The following is a 26,800-nucleotide window of genomic DNA, read 5'->3' as shown; positions in this document are numbered from 1 at the left end:
ATTAACATTTAAATTAATTTCTTAAAATAACAGACTAAAATTAGTTTGATTATTTTGGCAGACATTGATAGTTATTGGTCATTTTATTACTTGACTGAACTGCATTTAGTTATCTTCATCCTGTGCCAGTTCATCTATAGCTGGGGTTGGCAAACCATAGCTCGCTGGCTGCCTGATTTTTGTAGTAAAGTTTGTTGGCACACAGCCATGCTCATTCATTTTTACGCCTTGTCTGTGGTGGGTTTCAGACTATGATGGGAGAGACTAGAGGGTCCCTTAAAGCCTAAAATATTTACCATTTGGTCATTTATAGAAAAAGTTTCCTGATCCCTGCTCTGTGATATCAGTCTACACAATCCCTTCCTTCTAATCTCCCCAAACATAATGGAATAATACTGATAATTTTTAGCTTACGGGATTTGGAGACTTACTCGTTATCATCAGTGGTAGTTATTAAGTGTGGCTTTTTGCTTTTCTTTATATATGGCCTAGTGACAAGGGATACGTTTTCCTCAAAAGTTTTCTGCATCGAGGATTTTTAAAAATTGTTGAAGTATTACAAAATACATTAGTCTTTTACTAAATAAGAGAGTCTTGGCAAGTAATTCAAGCTTCTAGTCCGTTTTTCTCAGCTTTTTATAACCTATATTTTTTTATTAAACATCATTCTTTTATTACCACTTTAATATTATTTGCAATTTTAATAGAGGCTGTAAAATTATATTTAAAAGTTAAATCCCTTTCTTATAACCCACATACCTCCACCCCCTCCATGATTGAGTAGTTGAGAGGCACTAACATATAGAACCTAAAACGTTTTTTTAATGAGCAAAGGTTTTTAATTTTTTTATATTTAACAACCATTCAGAATAACTCAGCCCATTCCTATTTCTTGATAGTTTGTCCATGATTATTTTTCTTGCCTTTCCAAGTCTAAGTCCTAATGTTTTTTTAGAGGAGTCAGCTGTACCAACTACACAGAATCTAACAACAGAATTAAGAGTCTGTTCTGTTCTTAACACTTAAAGTACAACTTTATTTTTAATGTTAAATTAATTTTCAGAAATAATAAAAAGATTTTCTCATGAGAGATACAGAGAGAGAAAGGCAGAGACACAGGCAGAAGGAGAAGCAGGCTCCATGCAGGGAGCCTGATGTGGGACTCCATCCCAGGACTCCAGGATCAGGCCCTGGGCCGAAGGCAGACGTTCAACTGCTGAGCCATCCAGGCGTCCATAAAATATTTTTTTATATAACTCAATAAAATGCTATTATCGTGAGTTCTGCTTGTAGACACAGATTTATACCATAAGGTTTGATGGAAAGCAACCCTGGCTAAGTTACAGGAACTTGCTTTTTCTGAAGAGCCTGATGTCATCTTGCTTTTTGATCATGTGTAGTTTTCTCATGAACTCAGAGCGTGAAATATGTGAGCTGAGTAAATCTCAGGTTATTACTATGGCTGCCAGTGTGATCATGTATAAGTAGGTTTAAAAAAGTGTTTTTCTGAACTCCTTTAGGTGAAATTTTTAGAACGTGAATTATTAGGACAATCGCTGAGAGTTATTTTGAGAAGGGACAAGCCCGTAGCGAAACATATTGTGGTACCCCCTAAAAATCTTCTTTAAGATTACTGAAGATGGAATCAGGACCGTAAGTGTATAATTGAAGTGGGAAGGTAATGGAATAGTAGACTTACTGTCTATTCTACGCTCATATATAGTGGGTAAACTTGAGGACTTGATGTTTGTGAGTTGTACCGACCTTCGCAGTGGTCGGTTAAGACAGGATTCCAGGGTGTTCCCCTGATCTCATTTTAGGGACTCTTTCTATCCAGATGATGTTGGTTGATCTAAATATGTATCTCAAGAAAAACACAGTCGAGAAACTGCTTTTGTGTCTCTTCTCTCTCATTTTGGTATGAAATACATTAATTACCGTAGAGTTTTTTGGGAGTGTAGCAATTATTAATTAATGCATATTTGGGGTCTTAGTCATTTTCTTCTATTTCTAATTCTCCTTAGAAAATTATTAACTTTTTGAAGGTGGCAACCATATCTTGATCTGTATTATAATTCCTTTTCAACCTAACATAGGATCAATTAATAATCTATAAGGTAAAAATAATTAGATAAATAACACTCCTTTCAGTACTTACTATCAAAAATATCTAGAATGTAATCACTAGATACTCATTGACCTAAACTGCTGTACTTGCAATTATAATGTTAATATTATCTACTTTATAGTGGAGGTGAAAATTGTAAGTGTAGATGATACTATATATATTGACATAGCTTGCAAATGAGTTGTATCATTTATTGATTACAAAAGACAGTGTGCTTTACTTCACAGAATTTTCTTCAGCTTCTTACTGCGTATTCATTGTAATTTTTCATATTTATTTTTAAGATCGTTTGACATATTTTACTCAGATTACCTAATTATCTCTAAGAAACCTCTGATGGTGATATTGATGATCTAATCTACAACAGATCCTGGGTCATTATTATTTCATTTAGTGGTTGTATATATAGACCAAGAGGGAATCTGAATATTGATTCAGAGAATGACTAGTAACAATGATTTATGAACAAAGGATCTAGTGCAGTGAGCCAGACGTAAGACTGAATCTCATGAGCAACATTGGATTTTTTTCTTTTCTCTTTGCCTGAACAATGAATGATTAGTCCATAATATTATAGATTTTAATGCGAAAACATTCTTTCCAGGACTGTTAAGATTCATTGTTAATTATAATTGGAGGAAATACTTAAGTTTATTGTTTGACTTGTAAGCAACTTCTCAGGTATTTTGGCTGATAAGATTGATTAGTTTAGAATAATTTGTTAATTTAAATAGCCCTGTAAATGAATGAAATTAAGATAGCTTGACTGGAAATAATAAAAATTAAGTTAACATTTAGCTATCATTACCTAAGGGATGTTAGTTTTACTAATGTAAACATTTTGAAAATCAAGTCATTATTCTTCTGGTATTTTGTCATTTTCACAATCCCAAAATGCCTTTGTTTTACTTCTATTTTTTATTATAAAGGGAAAGCTAATAAGACATAAAGTAAGTTTACCTGAACTACTTTATTAGTGGCAATAGCAGTTTAGAACATGGGTTTACATCCCAGCATTGGTATTTACTTAACTGTCCTTGAACAGGTTATATAGTCTCATTTTAAGGCAAAATGGAAATAATAATATATAAATCTTCAAGTTGTGAGGATTTCTTGAAGTCCTATAAATTAACTATTTAGACCTAATTATGTATCAGGCAATTATAGCTTTCTATTAGGAAGGGTTATATTTAGCCTGGAATATAACCTCCCAAGGGAACCTAAGGAGTTTTGTCTCTTTTGTTCCTCAGTACCCACCACACAATAGATGCTCAGTAAATATTTGTCGAATGAATAATGTAGTGACTAGCAGAAAGAATGGCTTTGTAATTAGCCTTGATTAGAATTCAAGCTCTGCCACTTGCGAGCTGAATAACTTCAATCCGGTTACTTTTCTTCTCTGAGCCTCAGATTTCTGACCTTTCTAATATTGACCTCCTGAATTAGTGATGTATGTCTAATACAACGTTTCACCCATAGTAGGCACTCAGGAAATAATTTTTGGCTGTGGTACCCCTAATTTGTATTTAACTAAAAAAAATTGCATAAGAATTTTAGACTATTAGAAAGTTAAGAGGAAATAGAATGTCTTCAAGTTGGGGAGGACTCCCATTTAAAAACAGCTTTCCCTTTCTACAGTGGGAAAAAGAACTAACTTCTTATATTGTAGGCGGATTATAATGCAGCAATAAATACAAAATATTTTAAATCAACAGATCTGTGATTTTTTTTTTTTTTTTTTTTTGCTAGAAAAGTTGAGGAAGCCATCAACTTTTTATGATAGGTAAGGTAATATTTTGAACGGGGTCTGTAACTACTTTTGTTGTTGTTGGTTTCTTTTTTTTTTTTTCCTTTTGAGACTTAATTTGCAAGTTTATGTTCAGTCGTAAAATGTCCCCAACATCGGTTTGAAAATGACAGCAATTTGCTTTTATTATTTCAACTGGAAGGATTTTAATGACGAGAATGGCAGAGTGCCCTGCCTGTGCCTCCTGTGTCCACAGCTCCAAGCCTCTTTGCGTGCTCAGCATGCCTGGTAGATGTTGCAGCAGCTTGCTGATGCCATTTGCTAGGAGCATTCCTGAAGTCTTCTCCTTCCTGCTCTAAGAGCTCTCCTAGAAGGATTTATTCCCCTCACAGTGCAGAAGTTTCAGTGAAGGGTAAGACCAGCAACGGACGTTAAGGGGACTTTGGCAGAAATGGTTTAATTCAAGTACTCGGGACTGGAAACCAGGGTCTGCAGAAATGAAACCGAGAAAGAGGATGTCACCAGCGGTTGGCCACGTGGTGTTAGAATCTCTATCAGCATTCCCAGCCCCAAACTATCTTCGTGAAAGGAGAGAAAATAAACACAAAAGAACGTTGAATGTCTGGAGCTAAAATAAGCTCCCTGATTAGCGATAGCAAGGGTTTACTTAGACAACTTACTGAAAGAAAACTCCCCAGAGTGTCAGTGTTTTCTCCGATGTTAACAAGAAGGGGGACTTCTAGCCTGTCAGGGCCGCACATAGGATATTTCTGGAAAGCAAACACCCCGAATGAGGTTTAAATCAAAATGAAACTGTAATTTATTTTTCATTTTCTGAGCCTTTGCACGGGAGCATATGGAGTTCTCAGGTTTGATGTTGTTTTGTTTGTTTCAGCAAAATCTTAGAAGAGCAGCTCTCCTTTGCTAGTAAGTTCCACTTCATAATTATTATCATTTTATAGGGCAAATAAGATTAGAAGGACTGATTTTGTATACGTAGCTTCCTTTGGCTTTCATTTAGCACCGACATGCATTTAGTAATGCGTAGAATGAAGCACTAACGTTGCATTTTAAACAGCGTCAGTGCATAATGACAAGGGTGGGTGACTTTGGTAGGTCTCCTACTTGGATGGTGCTTTTCTTTCCCCGTCCTCGTGCTTTTAGTTGTTTTGGGTTTATCATCAGTGGTCTTCCTACCTCAGTGTCCATAAGTAGAAATCAAAGAGAAAGCTTTGGATCTGAATCTTTATGTTGGTTTCACTCTGAATAGATAACCTTAGTTAACCAGTTTTAGAAAACTTTAAATTATCTTATTAATTTGAAGCATGGTCTAGTCGACCTCTTTTGTTGATAGTTACAAACAGGTTTTATTTTTTTCCTCTTTTTGCTGAGCAGGCACGTCACATACGAGGTTAAATATGATTTTCTGGTAATGTAAGATAAGTACCTGAATGTGAGAACTGATTAGTAGTGTTTTCCTAATTTTGCTGACAGTTGAAAGCATGGGATGTTTCATGCAGCTAATAAATATAAGCAGGGTACTGTTTGAAAGATTATGCCTAACTGTACATTTTAAGTAGTGTATAAAACATTGAGGAGTGTTGGAATATAAACAGTGCGGAGGCATATTTCTGGAAGTCGTTGTTCAGCTTTGGAAGGCTTAGTAGTAATGATGCATCAGTTGACTTTTTGCATGGCAGAGTAGTAGGATATGCAGACCTAAAAAAAAAATCATGACATAGGTTTGATAGAAATAAGATGAGGATAAAATGGTTGGAATCTTCTTATTTGAAGGATAAGAACAAGGTTGTACATAAGAAGTGCATTGGATCTTTAAAAACCACATTTATAGTTTAAGTAGAAATGCTGTTTTCTGATTTTATTAAGAAACGAATCGTTACTTAGGTTTGAATCTTCTTATTTGAAGGATAAGGACAAGGTTGTTACGTAAGAAGTGCATTGTATCTTGAAAAACCACAGTCATTTATAGCTTAAGTAGAAATGCTGTTTTCTGATTTTATTAAGAAATGAATCGTTACTTAGCATGAAGAGGAGTTTGATCTGTGCACTGTGCCTTTATAGTCAGAGTTCCTTACCGAAGTTCATGGAAGGAGGTTTTCTAAAATCTAAAGACAAACTGGTTATTAATAAGAATTAATTACTTAAGCTTTTCTGTTTGTTGAAAGGAAACTTAATAGCTTTTTTTCTGATTTTGTTCCTTGTTTTTGTTATGCATTATGAGAAGCTTTGACTGAGCTTCATTTTGCAGGTGGTTAAAGAGTGAAGGAGGAGTCTGTTCGCTAGCTACATTTATGCCTGTGAGTGTCCTTTGGCTGCACTTTGTTTAGGAGCAATGTGTTCCTAAGATTAATTTTGCCATGTTTGATTATTTATTCACTCTATCTTGAACTGATTGTGGTTTGTTAGGTATTTCAGTTTTCATTGACTTTTTTTTTTTTTTAATGGAAGGTTGTTTTTAATTTGGACCACAGCAATGATACCTTTTGACTTAGTTTTCAAGATTGCATTGAAAGCTTGAATTTTTATATAATAATTTTCTTCAATGTGAAGATGATTGGACATAGATTGTAGAGTGAGAAAAATAAGTTTGATATTCTTTTTGCTTATTGAACAGATGGACGTAAGTTTTATTTGCATAAAGAAAGCCATGATTTTTATTACATTGCAGAACCTGTTTCTGTTTGTTAGAAACAATCATCCATACTAAGTCTCATAATTGACTACAGTGTAATTTTAAAATCGAGTTTCCCATCCTCAAACCTTAAAATTGCGTTTCACGTTAAAATCCTGACAAATACGCTTAAGTTTTATAGTTAAAATCTGTTCATGAAATATCTGTCCTGGCCAAAGACCACAAAAGAGGTCTTGGTTGTGCGGTTTCCTCCTCATTTTCCCCTTACTAACAGAGGTTTTCCTATCTTGGCAGCTGTTTCCTACAAGGCAGTCATCAGTCTGATTTCTTCCTTCCCTTTCTTCCCACAAACAAGGACTCTTTCAAAAGCAGATGACCGAAGACAGATTGATCTTGGACCGCTTTAAGAAAGTGGAAATGTGTTCAAGAGTTGTGTATGTGGGCAGGCAGCCTGATGCATGCCATTGAAATGAAAATACTCATTACAAGCAGAATTTGGACAGTGAGAATTCTTTGCTCAAATCAGGAGCATTCCAGAGGCTGACTTAATTTTATGTGTACTAATTAATGCGTCTCATTCACACATTAAAATTATTCTAATTGCTTCACCAGATCATTGAACAATATGGAGGATATAAGAAGTTTTTCCTTGATTAGCCTTTCCAGTGTGACAGGTCATGAAATTATCTGACTTCTCTATGCTTTATATAAAAGAGCTTGCAGATTTAAGGCAGGTACTTCGCCACAGCGGTTGTAAATTGCAGCTGTACTCTTGCATTTGTCTTTTGAATAGTTTTTGGGAGTTTAGTGTGAAAAAGAATAGAGCCAATTCTACAGGGTTGTGTGCCGTCTTTCCCCATAAGATTAATTTTTGATATATCATTCTTCTTTTTATATATTTCGGCATTCAGGAGAGGAAGTTTGATCCTCCCTTTGTTTTTGTCTTATTTCTTTGGGCATAGAATCCTCTCAAGTGTTATTAGAGGGACATCTGGGTGGCTCAGTCAGTTAAGTGTCTGCCTTTGATTCCGATCATGATCCCAGGGTCCTGGGATTGAGCCCACTTCGGGCTCCCCACTCAGCCAGAGAGTCTGCTTCTCTCTCTCCCTTTGTCTGCCGCTCCCCCCTGCTTGTGCTCTCTCTTTCTGTCAAATAAATAAAATCTTCATTAAAAAATTGTTTTTAAGATGAAGTGTTCTAAGAACTGGATAATAGCATTCCAGTTCTAAGAACTGGATAATAGCATTTCTGACCCCCTTCATCATAATACCTAAATGTCTTAAATAGGTTGGGTTTTAAAAAATATTTTATTTATTTATTCATGAGAGACACAGAGAGAGGCAGAGACATAGGCAGAAGGAGAAGCAGGCTCCATGCAGGGAGCCCGACGTGGGACCCATCGCAGGACCCTGGGATCACGACCTGAGCCAAAGGCAGACACCTAACCACTGAGCCACCCAGGTGCCCCGTCTTCAGTAGATTCAAAGAGAGCTGCTATTCTGGGTCATGGAGAGACGTATATGGAAGCAGTTTTATCTCTGAAACTAGAGGCATGCTAAAACAAACTGCTTATTATGGAAATACCTTGTTAGTTTCATCTGTGATTTTATGGATTTTTATATTTAAACACCAGAAATGAAGGAACCTGGGTGGCTCAGTCGGTTAAGCATCTACCTTCAGCTCAGGTCATGATCTCGGGGTCCTGTGAGCGAGCCCTGAGTTAGGCTCCCTGCTCAGTGGGGAGCCTGCTTCTCCCTCTTCTTCTGCCCCTCCGCCCCTGCTCGCTTTCTTACTAGTGTTGCTCACAGTATCTCTCTCTCTGTCAAATAAGTCAAATCTTTAAGAAAGTGAAGAATAAAAAATAATAATAAAAACATAAAAAATGAAGAATAAAAAAATAAACACTAGGTAATACGTTCAGATTAATCTTTCACATTTTTTTGGTGTGGTTGTCAGTAAAGCAAGATAGTAGCTTTGCAGGTGGTAAGGATTCTGAACTATTTAGAATCTTAATGCTTTTCCATTGAAGTTATTAAATCATAGTGAACTGATGATAGAATAACTATATTATTCTATATATTATTCTAACTGCTAATAGAACCATACATGATACATGAAGCATGTAGCAAATGCAGAGTAGCTCAGAAAATGTGAAAGAACTCGAGTTATCTGGGAAAACATTGGTTTTTAAATTTTCTTTGTGCTTTCGTGACAGCATCTCAATTCTGTAAGAGTTCTTTTTCATGGGTACAACCTCAGAATACAGATAAAACTTTCCTCCCTCCTCCACTTTAAAAAACTTTGTCTGCAGCAGATTAAGGGTAGATTGAGAGAATTTATTAGTAAGAGTTTTACTTAGAAGAAAATTGCAGGAAGTCAATATGAAGAAACTGTTAAGATAGCCCTTTAAAGGAAAATTTTGTAATTTTTCTGCCCTTAAGGCTAGACCAGGAGCCTGGATGTATTTGAGAACTGTCTGCACTTTATGTGTATTGTAAGGCTAGTATTTACTCTGATTCCTCATGTTACCCTAGAAAGAAGTGAAACACTTAAGTAAAACCTAGCAAATAACGTGGTCTCATGTGGTCCTGGGAACTGAGAAATTCTGATTAAGTCATGTTCCTAAAGTTTTTTTATCCTCTCTCGTTGAAAAACTGAATTCTTGAGGGCCAGACAGACTTAAACTTGGTTCCAGGTTTTATATTCTTACCCCTCTCCTAGTTTTTTAGAAAAATAGTGTTACAGGCTTGGAGGTAAAATCATTATGGCCTTTGGATTTTTATTTGAGTCAAGTAGGTGGACCAGCCTACTCAAGGATATAGGTTTAATCTTACTACGTTATACTTTGCCATTAAAAAAACTCCAAATCTATGAAAATCTAAATCTTTAAAATGAAATAGTAAAGAGATCCTTCATTAAACTGCTTCCTCTATGAATAAATATAGCAAATTAATATGTAGTGTTTAGGAATGTGGTGCTTTTGGAATGCCATTGTTATATAAATTAATGTACATCCGAGTGTTAAAAATTGTACATCCTTAATAGAAAATAAAACTGCTTAATTATATCACTCATCTGTCCTTGAAGACAACAGGATAAAATATTAGATAATATTGCTGTTACCATCACTAGAAACAAAAACAAAAAAAAGTGTGTTTATAAAACGTTATTAGAGGCATTACATACTGAAGCTAGTAATTTGATAAAAAAGATTGGTATGTGGCTAAGAGAGACAGATGTATTGTTCTAGAATGACTTCCTAAGCTTTTCAAAGAAAAAAATCATCATCAGGGATTTATATAACTATTCTGTGAATTCGTATGTCATGGTTATCTATAAATGTTTTTTGAGCTTTGATCGTTTTCTTTATGTTCTTGTAAGGCCCAGGTATCCAGTATGTAGGAAAAGCTCCTGTATTGGATATAGAATCAAAACATATAGCATTTATTTTTTTATACCTATGAAATAGATGGAGGCCAGGAGGGAAAGACTTGTTGTTATTATTTTTGCTTTTTTTGTGTGTGACGTAACAGGACCATAAGAGTAAATGATGGATTTGTTTGTTTTTCAGATATGAGGATCAATGATGCAGACTGCTGGGTTCGATGAAGCTGGGCATTTATAACTAGATTCATTAAGGAATACAAAGAAAATATTTAAAGGGATCAATAATGGTGTCTTCTGGTTGCAGAATGCGAAGTCTGTGGTTTGTCATTATAATCAGCTTCTTACCGAATACAGAAGGTAAGATGCAATTTAAATTTTATTTTTTTAAATCTGAGTGAACTTAATTTAAACTGTGCAATCTACTCTATTTTTGAAGTGGCTAGAATGAGTTTCATTATTTCAAAAAGTAGCGGTTAAAAAGATTTCCCAAATGTCAAATTCTTTTTTTGGTGGTTGAATTTATTTTCATTACACACAGCTATGGTATGGAAGAAAGTGCTAGAAATCTGAATTTATGTTTCATATAAATTTGTAAAATATTATCATTAATAATCCTGAGAGAAGTAAATGAAAGCTTTGCTTTCGTGTTTATTTTACACTTACTGACCAAATTTATTCCAGTTAAATTGTAAGTATTTTATGTCAGTTTTTTAGTTTGTTTACTTCTTAAGTGGAGACATAATTTAGTTCTGAATCTCCTAAATAAAATTTTTTCTTATCTTCCGGAAAATATATTTTTTGTAGTTCTCCCTTTTGAATGTTATATATATCTTTTTGAAGATGGGTCTGATTTTAAAGAACTACCTGCACTTTTGAGGCTTACTGAAATAATCGGAACCATCATTTATTAATTACTGTATAGATTTCTTGATATCAGTTATTTCTTTAGTCTTACATATTATTTCCATGTGAAAATAACACCCTTTCAGGTGCTTTTTATAGAGCAGGTCAGAAGTTAATATGGAGCTAAGATATGTTAATTTTATAGCTATTTGATAGTGGTAGTTATGTATTCAGTGTGAAACTATATTAATCTTCTAAAATCTGTGAAGAATACAAAAATCTCTGAGAAATGCATGGATTTTATTTGCCTCAATTAAATATTCTTGAAGAAAATATTTTGGAATTTTAAAACTGGTTTTCTATGTACTTTTAAGTGATCCCATTTATACCTATTAATAAAATGACAGGTGGAGACAAAGAGGTGTGCTGTCAACTAATAGAAGCTTATTGTTTCAGCATCTTTGTAATAAGCTTCAGTGTTAACATTTTAATTTTGCTGAAACAATTGTATCTGAATTGCTGTTCCAGAATTATATTTCATCATTTTCTTCTTGCCTTCCCTGTTCCCTGCTTTCAATATATTGACACAACTTAATAATATAATTCAAATAGATAACATATTTGGAAATATTTTAAAATAAGAAGTTCTGTATTCAGAAAGTAAATGTTCACTTGGATTTAAGTCACGCTTCAAAGTTACAGATGGGTTAATATTCTGTTTTTTAGAAGATACTACTCTTTGCATCAGAATTGAAAGATACATCAGATCTAACAGTAAAATGTAATATGTCTGAATGAATGGTACCATAATGATAAACAACAAGCAGAAACTGAGTTTAAGAATATGAATCCGTGGCTTGAATTGTTATGAAAATCTTGTGTATAGTCTATAATTTTGCATCTGTTTTTTTGGGAGGGAAAACTAACTGAATTCCTGCTGTTATGTTTGAATGTTTTTATACATTCAAGAAAGATTCCAGGTGTGGACCAATGGCTCATTAGTCCACATAATGAAAAATTTTCCAATCAAGATAGAGACCACTTTGCTGGCACAGAAGCTTAACTCAGCAGGGGGGCTAGCAAACAGAGACTTTTTCATGAGATACTGCAGTTTTATTTCTAGTGTCACCTATCAGGTCAGGATTCATATCTGCTGTTAAGAGAAATTTCATTTTTGGCGCATCAGGCCGGGGGGTGTTGCTTTTGAAGCAGTTCCCTCCTACGGGTGAAAAGAACTTGGGAGGAATCCACACAGCTAGCTGTAAGAGTAGACAGTGTTAATGCACACTGTTAGAATACTGATCCAGCACCACATGGTTTTGTCTTAGAAAAGTTTTACATGACATGATAGTCCTTTATTGCCAGAAAGCAGATAATGTTCTGTGATCACCTAGAGAGAAAACCAATCAAAGTGAGGTATGAGAACACAGGAAAGAAGTTATAAATTGAACCATTCAGCTATTAAGTTTCTTCAGAGCTCTTACATGATGGTTACCTTTCAAATCTTACAGAGATGAGCACTTTTTGTGTTAGTTTTTGGATTCTTGCAGATACAACTCAGATGAAGTTTCCTAGGTGGTTTCTTCCTTTCTCATTTATTGAGTGACTACGCTGAGCCAGGTGCTTAGGATGCTGAAATGCACCAGGCACAGTTCCTGCTCTTGAGGAGCTCCCAGTCTTGTGCAGGGGGAGAAACTGTAAGTACCTACTGGAGTGGAGCAGGCGAAGTAATAACTTCAGTGCATTAGGCCAGTGGAGGTCTACAGTAGACAGGAGAATGCTTGCCAGAGGACCCATGGTTGCCATTCCAGTATTTAGCCTGGTTTTGCTGGTCTTCTGTCTTTGCAGTAGAAACCAGACGTAGATTTTATGTAGTATCAGCTAATTAAGATCAAAGCAAAAACAAAACAAGCCTGTGTATTATATTTAGCGATGGACTTGCCTTCTTCAGAGCTTTTATTTTTCGTCTTTACAATAGTGTTTCACTTTCGTATATTATTTTAAAGGCCAACCATAACTTTTGGATTTATTTTTACATCAGATGAGAGGTAAATTTCCACATTTGCAAGGACTTGTTTTAATGTTCAGGTAAACATTCTAAATATGTCATGTTTTGTATACATAGTTCTTTAGAACAAACTACTGAAGATTATTTTTAAATTTTACAACAGTAAAATCTAATTATATAAGGTTTAATTGTTAGAATTAGCTTATCTCTCTCTCTGTCTCTGTCTCTCTGTGAAGTAGTGTTTAAGAATCAAGTATCACCCGTTAAATTTACTTGTTTTTGCAAAATAGGAACAATGTTTTGTTTATTCTTAGAGTCTGTTCTCCCTTGCGTATTTTTGAAAATTGTTTAGAATTTCCAAATAAAAAATGATTATGAAAGATCAGACTTTCAAAATGTTTTGTAAGTTTTTCTTAGAATTGATTTTATTCCTAGAGAACTAATCTCAAGCCCTTCAAAAAAATCAGTTTTGTTGAGAAACTGGCGTGCTTTGATTCTTTTGGCCAATTTTTATAAGCAGAGTAACCACTGTGGAATCATGTATCAGTAAGTAGGAAAGTAAATTGAATTTTTGTGTCCTAGAGAATTAAATTATGCTATATAATGGAGCCCTGGCAAGCATAAGTCAGACATGTGAAGGCTTGCTCGAGTGACAAGTTACAAATAATAGCAGTTCTTCAGCAAAGTCGGTTTTAAGATGGATTTCAGGTTGAATATTTTATGCAGTGAGTATTTAATTAGATTTCATTAGTGAAAATTTTAATCTGCTCAAATTACATTGTTATTTATCCTTATTTCAAAAAGAATGTTATACCCGTATAAATGCCAGATATGCAAGATACAGTTTTACCTATTGTACATATATCCAGAAGATTTAAGAATGCTGTTGTAGAAATAGTCTCTTACCAATTTTAAATGTACTCTTAAATTGTCTAAGCATATTTTACAATGACTTTTGTATTAATGATATCTTACTAAAAAATAATGTTTGCCTATAGAAAAATAATATTTGGCTATTTCCTTCAGACTGATCATAATTTGGAAGGAGTAGTAGCTTTTTATCCAAGGTTAAACTTAAGGATTAAAATAATTCAGACCTGTATTCATTCATTCTTTTATTTATATGCACATATTAGAAAATGTATAAAATTTTATTTCCATATACACTATTGTCAGCATCACAGGGGCAACACTTGTTTTTTGTTTATTTCATCAGTGTGTCCAAGTGCCTAGAATGATGCCTGGCTTATAATTATAAGTACTCATTTTAAATCCATCACATAAATACAAGAAATCTTGGAAGAGAGTCATAGTCTTAATAGAGAGAGGATAATAAACAGTTGTAATAATAGGTTAGTTAGTGCCATTATGGATGATATTCACAGAAGCATTGAGATGAAGAGTAGAGGGGGGTTGGATGTATGTCAGGAAAAGGCTTCCAGCTGCAAGTGATGGTGATTCAGTATAAGCTGAATAAGTACGTAAAAGCAGTGGGTGAGCATGGTGGTGAAGGAAAAAAATCAACAGAGAAACAGCATGGTGTGGAATAAAGTATTGTAGTGGTTCTTAAGAGCATCAGAATCACCTAGAGAAGGTCTGGGGTGCCATCCAAGCATTGCATTTCTGACAAATTTGGGGGATGATGTCCCTCAGCATCACAGTTAGCCATTGTAGTATTGTATGTGTGTAGGTGGTTGAGGTGAGGTGTAGGGATGCATGCATATTGGATATAAAGTAACTTTTTTGAAAGTGTTTTTGAAAGAAATTAAATAATTCACTAGGATCCGGAAGTAGTTATAGCCAGTTGATTACAAGGAATTACTACAGGAGGAATTACTATCTGTATCTCTTCATGTGGCTTTTTATTCCTCCAATCAGGCTTCTTGGAGCCATAATTTAAGGCTCTAAAAAGGGATTTCCCCTCTCCTTTCTTGACAGTGTATTGAGAAGGGGAAAAAATAAAAAAAAAACAAAAAGGAAAAATTGGCTCCAGACTGTAAAAAAACAGGACATATATTCTGTGTAAGAGTAAATGCTACATTTTCAGAGCTCCTAAACCCTTGCTTCAATTTGTCTCTTCATTGTGATAACCGTGTTCTTTTTCTTGTTGGGAATAACTACATGGCCATTGCTATGAAAATGCTGAACTGACTTACTGTAGGGACTTCAGATTTCCCAGTCTAGCAAAATTGACTACTTTTGTTCATTTCAGTATATTTCTGATTATTTGAAAGCTAGGAAGTAAATTTTCAGCAAGGTATGTGGAGATTTGGCCATATGACTCCTATTAAACTTAATGGGAGTCACTACTCTCATTAAATTAATAGGAATCGTGCAGCATATCTGTGTTGGCTGAATAGCAAATGTAACCTTATTTTTTAAATTCACAAATTATGTAAATTAACGTTGGTTTAAAACTGCGTTTTTTAAAATAATGATTTTATTTATATGTTTAGTGTAGATCAATGTGATTTGACTCCTTGAGAAAGTACCCAACTATATTGCTCTTAGGACACTTTATTGTATTATATGAGTGTAATGTAATTTGATTGCAGCAGCTTTCCTCTGCATAGGTAGTGATGTAATTCAGTTTTTAAAATATAAATATTAATGCCATTTACAAATTATATAATGTTATTTCTTATCTTGTAAAAACCAAATGCATTACCGTATTACTACCAGGATTCAGGAACAAGGTTTATTTGTTCAGAATATGACTCAAAATTGAAAAAATAAGACTAAACTTACTAGGAGACACTGGCATCTTTAAAAAAAGTGGTTTAGAACATACATTTGTCATCTTATGTACCAATATTCAGTGTCAAAATATGCTGTATTTCATATGTTGAAGATTAGATTCCAGGGCTTGATTGTTGCAACTTTCTTCCCACTTTTCATCCTACTCTCTACCTTATTTCATGCTCTTTTGTTCTTTTCCAGTGTTAGAAAAGGTTTGTTTATCCATGGTCTGTGTTGATTCACAGGTGGGTCTGTTGCTGGTGGAAAAGTGCTATAAATCAGTGTGTCACACACAACAGCCACCGAGCAGACCTCAATAACATTGTATTGCTGGCTGTTCAATTTTTACAAGCCTCCGTTTTCTGACAGAAAAGACTGCATCAAATGCTAAATAAATAAATCTGTTGTTATGAAAGAATACTTTGCTAAAAGTAAAGAGGTTATAAACTTGTACATATAAGAGAAATACATGAAGTATAGATTTTACATCCATATTAGGCACTTGTCACAGTTATTGTTATATTTTTGAAAGATCAATATTATTAAAGGTAGCTTAATTAAAAGCATAGGAAGCATGTAAAACATCTTAATTTTGTCAAACAGCAATTGTGTTAATTACTCCTTACTGAGTAATTTCAGTTTTGATGAATCTTTTGCTTCATTTTGTGAATTAATACACCTTTTCACTTTTTTATATGTCATATACTTAGGTTGTGATATTAGAGAATACGATAATACAAGTGATTGAGCACTTCTGACTATTAATGTAGAATTGGTATATCTCCAAGAACCGATTTATCTGCCACATTACTAAGGGAGTGTTTTACTGAAACATATGCTTGGTACCCTATGGTACTCTTTATTTTCTTTTCACTTCCTGCATGACAGAGAATGACATATGACAGCCGTGCGGTCTACATGTATTAGACATCAATGTGGATTAGTGAATATCTCATGACATCTTTCAACCCTATTCTTGAACTCCTTTTGTCAACTTGACAGAAGTGATTCCAGGAGAATACCTAGCCTCAGCCCTGGGATCTCTTGGCTAAAATGTAAGGCTGAGAAGGGAATTCCATATCCGAGCTTCAGGAAGCAAAAACAACATTTATAATCCCTCCTTATCAGCATGGGACTCCACCGAGTTTGACTTTTATGTCTGCCATTATTCTTGTTTGGAGGGCTTTGTTTTTTTTTTTTGTTTTGTTTTGTTTTTTTTCTTTCTTAAAAGTACCTTTTCCCCTCTTCTGATTTTGAATGTAGTACGTTGTCATAAGAAAAGATAAAAAAATTAAGAAGTTGAGGTAAGCTTTTAAAATTGTTCATAATTGTAGGATCTTGTTATAACCATGGAACATTTCTTTTTTTTTTCCCAACATACTTGATTTTTTTTTCTTTAAGATTTTTATTTATTTATTTGAGAGTGAACACATGCATATGTGAGCAAGAGCAAGAGCAAACAAATGAGCTGAGAAAGGGCAAAGGGAGAGGGAGAAGCAGGTTCCGCTGAGCAGGGAGTCCAATGTGGGGCTTGATCTGGGATCAAGACCTGATCCCAGATAGACACTTAACCAACTGAACCACTGAGGCGGCGCACCAACATACTTGATACTATGGAGAAAACAAAATTATGATGTGTGAAACAAAATTAGCTTCTTTTTTTCCACATACTTTTTTTTTTTAAGATTTTTATTTATTTATTCATGAGAGACCCACAGAGAGAGGCAGAGACACAGGCAGAGGGAGAAGCAGGCTCCATGCAGGAAGCCTGATATGGGACTTGATCCCGGGACTCCAGGATCATGCCCTGGGACAAAGGCAGGTACCAAACCGCTGAGCCACCCAGGGATCCCCTCCATATACTTTTATATTCTGATTTTTTCATATATTATCATAACTTGTATTACCATGTCATTATATATTTAGATAATGGATTTTAACACCTGCATGGTAACTTATCATATATATGTCAAAAATGATTTAATTCCCTGTCTGTACTCATTGGCCAAGGGAACTTAATTTCTTTCAAGTATAAGTAAAATAAATATCTGTGTAAATCTCTTCCATAATATCTGCTTATTTCCTGAGACTGGAATTCTAGAATTCTGATTATTATATCAGGCATGTGGACATCTTCCATACTGTTTTATCTGAATGATATACCACTGTTTTGATTACCAGTGTGTGAAAGTATCAATCTTACATATTTACCAGCATTGATTTTAAATTTTTAGAAGAATTGACCCATTGCTATGAGAAAAAAGGGTATCTGAAAATTAAATTTATAATTTGGGGCTAATTGTGAGAAAAAATAGTTTTCATGGATTTATGTATTGGCTAGTAATAATTTTGATGTGAAATTTTTTCACTACCTTTGTCAATTTTTCTGTTTATGTTTTTGCTTTTCTTATTTTTAGACTCTGATAATATCCTTTTGTCATTTTTTTGTGAAAAACATTTGTTTGCTTTATAATTCATTTTATTCTGCTTAATTTTTCAATGAAAATTTCAAATATAAATTTTAAATATAGATTCATTTATATTTCTTGTAGCTCTTAAATTTAAATTTTTAATCTGTTAGGAATTGATTTTGTTATTAGGTGAGCGCTGTCAGTCAATTATTTTAAAATTAAGTGAATAATATTTAAGTTGTTTAGTGTGAATCAGATTTTAACTAACAGGGTAAATAAAATTAGGACATATCCATATGAAAAAAAGGACAATGAACAATAAGTAAAAAAAAGAAAAAACACAATGGATCTCTATACAGAGTGAGTTATGGATAAAATGTCACTGTTACTGTTCTGATTCCAGTAATAGTGCTCTTCTCTGCTTAAATGATTTTTTTTTGTATCTAGTCTGTTTGATAAACTTTATTTTTTAGAGATTTTTTTTTTGTGAGAGAAGAATGAGTAAAAAGCATAACAGCAATAATTAAAATACCTCATAGTAAAAATAGAGGTCATGGGCTTCTCGGGTGGCTCAGCAGTTGAGCATCTGCTTTTGGCTCAGGTCGTGATCCCAGGGTCCTGTGATCGAGTCCTGCATCGGGCTTCCTGCGTGGAGCTTGCTTCTCCCTCTACCTGTGTCTCTGCCTCTCTGTCTGTCTGTCTCTGTCTTTCTGTGTCTCTCCTGAATAAATAAATAAAATCTTAAAAAAAAAAATAGAGGTTGCATTTTAGAAATTTTGGAGTATCAAGAAATGCAAGAAATTTTCTAGAAAAAATAAAGGGATTCAGAGATGGAGCTTTGTTTGGCATAAGGGTTTAATCTAAAAAAAGAGATTAAATAAAAAATTCTCATTTATTTTGCCGGTTATTTATAGAACGCTTCTTATTTCTATTTTGTACCTATCTCTTTGCATGTTTGTGTTAATCATTTGTTCTTTCTCCCTTTCTTGATTCTTCATTTTTTTTTTTGTAGTATGAAAATCTAAACCAGGTGGTAGATATATCTAATAATCAAGTTTTGATCAGAAGCAATATAATGTGTTTGTAAGAGTCAGGGACTTCATAACAGTCGAATGGAATAGAAAGGATGGCTGGAGTTGTTGCTGGGGGTGGGGTGAGAAATTCAAAAGTTGGTGAGTGAAGGAGACAGGTATATTAAAACATTGCAGCATATTTCATTGTTTAAGGAAAGTACTTTTTATAATTTCCTTTTTAGTAGCTGGGTTGGATACCTGAATTTGTTTCCAGGCAGAAATGGGATCCAGCGCAAGGACAGGGAGGCTCATCTAGGAAAAGACAATATGTGTTATGATCCAGGGAGAGGAGGAGTCAGGAAGAGATGTGTACAGGAGAAAGAGAAACCTAAGGAAGACATGCTGGATGCTTTCAATCTGTTTGTTTATCTAGAACAATGTCCCTCAAAATTTAATGCACACATAAATCACTTGGGGATCTTGTTAAAATGTATATTCCGACTCAGTAATCCAGGATGGGCCTCCAGAGTCTGCATTTCTAATAAGCTCCCAGGTGATGCTGAGGTTGCTGGTCTGTGAGAGGACATCTGTATCAAGGAGTTTTGGTTCTTAAAATGTTTAGTCTAGAAGATCAAATTTTACACGACAGTGATTTCTACCAATGCAAATCAAAGTTTGTTTCTAACCTTAACAGCATAGTTGAAATACAGAAAAAAAACATCGCTTTCAGTTTTGTACTTTATATTTAAAAAAGGAACTAAGCTATCTTGAAACTTTACTGAACATTTTTATATTTTTATTACACTCCTAATCCAATTCTGTATGCTTTCTTTTGACCTTTTATCTGATGATTTGTTTTGAAAGATCCCAGAGTAACAATGCAGCCTGACCCTTTCTCCCTAATATTTCCTTCTATTCCCCATTGGTGTGTCCTACTTTCATTGTGTTATGTGGAAACATTATTTGTAATAGCATTTTACTACAAATGTGTTTACTACTTAAAGTAACACTATAACATCATGTAATGCAAAACTGTGTATTTTCTTAACCTATTTGGAAAAAGTTAATATTTTACTAATTTTTCAAAGTCCATGAAATTAAAAAAAATAAGAATTCTTGTCATTTTCACTTCAGCATTAATATCCTGATATGTTAGCCCCATAAGAGAGTAGAGGGTAGGAATACTGGAATGTAAACTGGTTATCAAAAACAGCTTAAAGATATTTTATCTGCTTAAGGTTATTTAATGATTTTTCTACTTTGCAGTATTATACATAATGAAAGATTTTATTTATTTTTAGTGGTGGACCTAATCTCCTTTTACTTTTCCTGTCAGAGATAAAGATAGATTACTGATGTGATTTACTTTAGATTTATGATAATACAAATCACAAATTACATTTATTTCTTCATGAAATTTATTAGATTCTTCAGCTTTTTAAGGCCAGCTGAAAAGTAACTGAAGAGCAAATTTTCAACAAAGTTTTATGTAGATATCTTAGAGGTCAAAATATTTTTGTTTTTATTTTTTGGTAGGATTGAAAAATTATAGACTTAGTATCGCAACTTGGAGATTAGTTGTTATAGAAATTTTCAATTTATTGATGAAGAAACTAAAAAAGATCTGCAGAGACCATCCCTCTGCCAAGCTCTACTTAACTGCCAGTCCGTTTTTCTTTCCGAAGAACTTCATATATAGCTTCAGATCACTGGTATATTTTCCTATCTCATGAGGCTTTCACTCAAGGATATTTAAGATATAATTTAAGATATATTGCTGGGGGCACCTGGGTGGCTCAGTGGTGGAGCATCTGCCTTTTTAGCTCAGGTCCTGATCCGGAGGCCCTGGGATCGCCTGCCTCAGGCTCCCTGCAGGGAGCCTGCTTGCTTCTCCCTCTGCCTATGACTCTGCCTCTCTGTGTGTCTCTCATGAATAAATAAGTAAAATCTTTTTTTAAAAAATAAAATAAAATAGATCTATTGCTTAGCGTTGTTTAACTTAATGGCTGTAACTGAAAAAATCATAAATTTAGTTTTTTTTTTAACATTACCATTGCAGATTAAAAGCAGTATTAAAACTTGCTAACTGCCACTTTCTGATGACCTTTGAGAAGTTATACAGTCACAGGCCTGTATTTTTTCAAAAATCACAGTTTCTTTTTGAAAGTACAAACCATTGCTAAGAATGATTTACTGCCTCAACACTGAAAAACTGAAATAAGGCAACAGTGATTTTAACTTTTACTATATTTAGTTTATCAGTTCACACTGATTAGCAGTCACCATTAAAATAGTTGAAGGCCTGCCTTTGGAGCCCCTCCTTCAGGTATGGGGTTTAGACATTATCTTTTGTTTGCTTACAACAGGAAGCCCATTTAATCCTTTGCTTTGTTTTAGAGTTTAGGCAAATAGAGAGTATCCTTGTTAGCTTTCAAAAGCTCTTACTTTCCTGCATTAATGGCACTCAGGGTACATTCTGTGATCCCTCTTTATTTACCAGAAAGCTTGCCTTTGAGAGCTGTCACTCCATTCTTTCAACCGTGTTGTTAATTGACTGATAGCGAAAATCATGTGGAAAACCTTTAGTGAGAAAGACTGGGTTTAGGTGTTACTGCAACCTAAACGCTGGTGAATCTTTGCTTCTTGATTCCATTTCTATTTGTACTAAAATATTAAATATAGACTAGAAGAACAAAGTACATTTTAAAGCATTCAGAAATGTTAAGCAACAATAAAACTCCGTAACCATTTAAATGACAGCAGCTGACTGTTTGAATTAACTTTGTGTTTGGCTTAATTTGGGGCCCTAATTATTCCTAACTTACGTGAGTAGATTTCAATTATAGTATCCTGCAGGGATTTGTAGCTAAGGCAACTAAAAGAATCATTTTACATAAAGTACTTTTGTTCAACTGATTAGGCAAGTTAAAACGTAATGATGTAAAATTGAAACCCTTCTGACAAGGTCCAAACAAATGTTTCTAGTAATTTTGCTTAAAAAAAAAAAAAAAAAAAAGATTGAACTGAGTTTAATTTTAAGTGATATTTTGGTCTTTTGGGAAGGTTGACTTCATTGTGATACTGATACATATATAAATATGTCTTAAGATCACGTGTTTTAGTAAAGTAGTAAAACATGAAAGAAATTTGTCACAGTGGAAACCTTTGTAATGTCTGTTTGCTTTGTAATTCTTGGTGTGCAGTTTTTGACAGCTTCAAATACATAGCTTTAGAAGAGACATATAAATAAATAATTTGGATGACTAGCACTTCTGTGTTTAGGAATGCTTTTCAGTGGAACACAGATCAGGAATCACTGACAGTTGGAAATGCTATGTGCCACTAAGCACAAGGACACACGGTATGGTGGACAGTGTGCCACTGTGCTGCAGTCAGTAGACGATTCAGTATTTAACTCACCCTTCCTGAATACTTTTTCTCTGCACTACAAGATTCCACCATCATTTTGCACACTTTTACCAAAGTAAACTTTCTTCATGGCTGTTTGTGTTGGATACCACTTTGGTTCCTTACTAATCCGAGTGCTAGAGCAAAGTATTCAGAAAAAAAAAAAAAAAATCAAAAACAAAAACCACTTCCTGGCATGAACAGACCATTCTGAGGCTTAACCGTAACATTTCAGTAGAGCCTTATAGCTGTTTAAGATTAGTTTAATACAGTCAATGAAGTTAAAAGCCAGCAGTTCTGTTCTCTTTCTTAGCACCCTTAGAGTCCTCTTTATCCATTCTCTTCCTCTCTCCTGACCCTTTTTACCACTTCACCAGTAAGTCTTTACTTATTGACGCATTATTTCCTTTAATCACGTCGATTCTGTGAGGAGTTTTTCACTGAGTAAAACCAGATCTAAAAGGCATAGCATAAAGCTCAGGGACTTGAACTTTGATTTCAAAGTGAGATTTTCCTCTCTTTGCTCCAGCCTAGCTATGTTACTAAGTGTCCCTTAAAAACAATGCCAAGAAATCCACCCTTCCACCTGTTCAGTTCCCATTTGTTTATTAGGATACTTTTTCAAAAACTAGCACCTTTTAGGATACTTTCTCTCGTAAAAATAGGAATCCTTTGACTTTACATAGCAGCAGTCTAATAGAGTCAGTCACTAGCTACAAGTGGTTATTGAGCACTTGAACCATGGCGAATGTGACTGAACATGTACATTTTTATATTATTTTACATTAATTACTTTAAGTAGCCACGAGTGGCTAGTAGCTACCATAATCGACAGAACAGTTTGTAGGTGCTTTAGTTTTCTCTGTTCACTTAAGGCTTTAAAAAAATTTTTTTTTGGGTCACCTCTTACACCTGTGTTATATGTTTTAGGCAATTCCTTGAGGTCAGAGGAAATGTTTCACTTATTTCCATATTTTTTCATAGTTCTATAGTGCTTAGAAAAATATTTCAGATAGTTGGGAAATGCATTTAAGGTGTGTTAGTACGAAAGCAATGGTTTACATATATACTTCTTTAATGGTATAGCAGTTTCACTATCCCCAAAAACAATGTGATGAGTTTGTGAATATGAAAAGCAAATGTAGCTGTATGCATAGTACGTAGCTTGCAGGAATGCTGTCTTTGGGATTAACAGCTGAGTTTAAATATACTTTCAGACTTAATGGTAGCAAACCCTAGTTGCTGACTGCAGTTTCAGTTTTTACATGATTTTGATAGTTCTTTAAATTATCTGGATGGTAATAACCTACATCTAAGCTAACTAATGTTGATTTCTGTTCCCTAATAGAGCTGCTTTCTTGAAATCTAATGATGAACTCAGCTGATACTGCCATTTGCTTTCTATAGTTTGAGAAAAATGCTTTTGGAGGATAAGTAATTATGAAGGCATCAGCTTAAAATGATGAGTAATGTAGTCATTTAGGAAAATCTTGTGATCGTGGCTTGTGAAGTTCTTTAGTAATTAGAAAATTCCTTAATTTTAGCTTAGCTCTAGTCGGAGGGAATTTTATTTTTAAGATAGATAATGGTGTTTAATTATAATGACATTTTACATAGACTTACACATCACATTTGAAAATTATTACTGTTTTGGTTAATATGTTCTTAATGACTTTATTATTATTAAAGTGTTTACAGCTTATAATATTAGAAGTGATGGCTTTGCTGGGGAAAGGTTCATAAAATGCCTTTTAATTATATATGTATATAATATACACATACTTATGTATGTGTATGTATGTTTTTATCTTATATATGTGTACACATGTATACCGGCATTCAGTTTCTTTTTAAATTTATTTTAGTTTTATTGAAAAATAGTTGACATATATTACCTATAAGTTTAAGGTGTACAGCTTGGTGATTTGATTTCTGTATATTGTGAAATGATTAGCACAGTAGGTTCAGCTAACATCTATCTTCATATATAGATACAGTAAAAAGGACAGAAAGTAAAAAAGGAAAAAAAAAATCTTGTGATGAGAATTCTTAGGATTTACTCTCTTATCAACTTCCCTGTGTATCATACAGCAGTGTTAGCTATAGTCATCACTGTTGTACATTACCAAAATTTCTTATTCTCTTCATTTAAATAGCATTTAAATCAGTGTCTGATTTAACATGCTGTCTGTTTCTGTCTTATACCTATTTCTGTCTCTCTAATGTTGGAAAATGACATTCTCTAGTAGGTAAATGCATAGTGAAACTAGGGGAAGAATTTTTTATATTCATTACTTTTGCAGAAGAAAGTATTTCACTTAGATTGGTGAGCTAAAAAATACTTTATTCTGGACTTTTACATATTCTAACCTTAAATACTTTGTAATTAGAAGTTTGCTCAGAGAACTTAAGTTTTCATTGACATGCTCACCACTGATCTGAGGTTTCTGGAGTGCTGGTTGATGAGCTTCACATCTAATAGTTCATTACCACTTCTTATTTTATAACAATGATGCTGTCTCTCAGATCAAAGCATTATTTTATTAACTTCATTTCTGGATGATATATATTTTAGTGAATCAGTTCATTCTTAAAATGAACATTTGGCATCACTGAAAACAATTGAAAAGAATGTGTTGCCATTTCATATGGCAGATACAAGAGAGAGTTCCAGAAATGCTTGAGCAGTGGCTGTGTTATTAGAACAAATGAATAATCCTCCAAGTGATGACCTGGAATAAGAAGGTATACTTTATTATGGGGAGATATATTTTTGAATATTATCTGGTATACATGTGGGGGAAAAAACCCAAATAGTAGTACTTTATAAGTATAGTTGATATATTTTCCATCTAAAAAGGGAATAATAGTCTAAAATTTATAATTTCCTGAATATAACACTTGGCTTAATTATCTTTACATAGATGTTTTTCAAACTATGATTATATGAAAGTATCTAGAAAATAAACTACATGGATCTAGGTTCAGGTTTCTCTTTATTTTATTTTTTATTTAGCATTTGCAAATAAATATTTGATTTACCATGCTCTCTCTGTGTGTCTTGTCTTTCATTCTTGCTTGCTTCTGTTCTCTTGATCTCAATTTAGAAAAAAAATATTAGTATGTTCTACATTTAGTAGAAATATGTACTTTCATGATTTTGCCAGGCAAGGAGTACTGTACTGTATAAATTAAGATATACTTACACAGTGAAGTTTTTACAACTTCATTAAATTATTTTCTTGACTGTGCTTAAGGATTGCATGAAGATCTGATACTTTAATTTTACTCTTAAATTTCAATTTTTTGTTGTTGATGTACTTGAAAAAAGTACCCAACTGTCATCAGTCCATTCCAAGAGTGAAGAAGGCAGATGCAGCTGGTCCAGAGGAGAGAGGGTCTAGTTGATGCATAAAAAATTCATGTCAGCATTTCGACACTGCATTCTTTTGGGGTATCTGTTATCACTGAATAGGAAACTGTTTCAAATTGACAGGCAGACAGAATGTTGTGCTGAATGTGTAAATTGGAATTATCACATCTAGCAGTTCCCTTCACCAGGTGCCGGCTTGGAGCTCCGTTCTGCACTAATGTCGAGAGAGTGCCAGGAATAGTTCTATTTGCTAATTATCCCTCATCTTTTCCAATGTCTAGTTTTTTTAGTAAACAGCTTGCCCAGGTGTTTTTAGGAATGCCTAGCAGGACAATACAAGACTGCAGGTGCTTATGTGGCATGAAGATGCTGTACAGAACACTGAAAACATCTATATCCATCTGCGTAAAAAAGATTATTGCTTTCAAGGGTTTTACTTTCTAATGTACTGAAAACAATAGTTGTCAGTATTTTGTTGGCCTTGAGATACTGTGAGGGCCAAAAAGTGGGGGTTGGTGTTTTTAAGAATGCTAAAACTTTTAATTAGGCTTTATTTTGGGGTCTCTTAAAAAATTTAATGATAATGCAGCCTATGCGGATAAGCGGTGAAATTTTCAAAGATTGTGAAAAAGATTGTAAAAAAATGAAGGCAAATTAAATATTAATAAAGGAATAGTAAAGGTGATTTTTTGTTTTTTCAAGCTTTTTGATCATACTATACTACTGTATGTTATAACTGTGGGGTTTATCTATCGTTTTTAAAAGAAATTTTTGGGCAGTATAGTACTATGGTGTGCACTGGGTGTTATTCTATATGTTGGCAAATTGAACACCAATAAAAATAAATTTATATAAAAAATTTAGAATTTTTTATACTTTATGAATTTATATCACAAGTTGTTGCTAAGTATTGCTGAAATTAATTTGTGCTTGAAGGATTTATGATAGTGTTACTTTTTTGAGATTTAACAACCTGAATCACAAAACTATCCTTTAATTAGTCCTTTTAATTGTGTTTTCTTGACTGTCATAAACATTTTTCTTAAAAAGTTTGTGGTCTGTCTTTTTGCCTATACTGTGGGCATTGAAT

At 33.9% G+C, this 26,800-nt stretch overlaps 1 protein-coding gene across 13 annotated transcripts in view; it reads left to right on the top strand.

Moving 5' to 3' along the window:
- The window catches only part of ADGRL2 (adhesion G protein-coupled receptor L2), a 189,913-nt gene that overhangs the window by 26,233 nt on the left and 136,880 nt on the right, over positions 1-26,800 (top strand). For all 13 annotated transcript variants that reach the window (XM_041750517.1, XM_041750514.1, XM_041750516.1 and 10 more), the window contains exon 2: positions 10,100-10,272. In XM_041750517.1, coding sequence (XP_041606451.1) covers positions 10,200-10,272 — 73 coding nt within the window. In that variant the 5' untranslated portion in view covers positions 10,100-10,199. The remainder of the gene's footprint in view (positions 1-10,099; positions 10,273-26,800) is intronic.

This window comes from Vulpes lagopus, chromosome 3 (assembly GCF_018345385.1).
Source record: "Vulpes lagopus strain Blue_001 chromosome 3, ASM1834538v1, whole genome shotgun sequence".
NCBI classification, from domain to species: domain Eukaryota; kingdom Metazoa; phylum Chordata; class Mammalia; order Carnivora; family Canidae; genus Vulpes; species Vulpes lagopus.
Note: the sequence above shows the minus strand (reverse complement) of the source record. Positions and strands in the feature narration are given on the sequence as shown.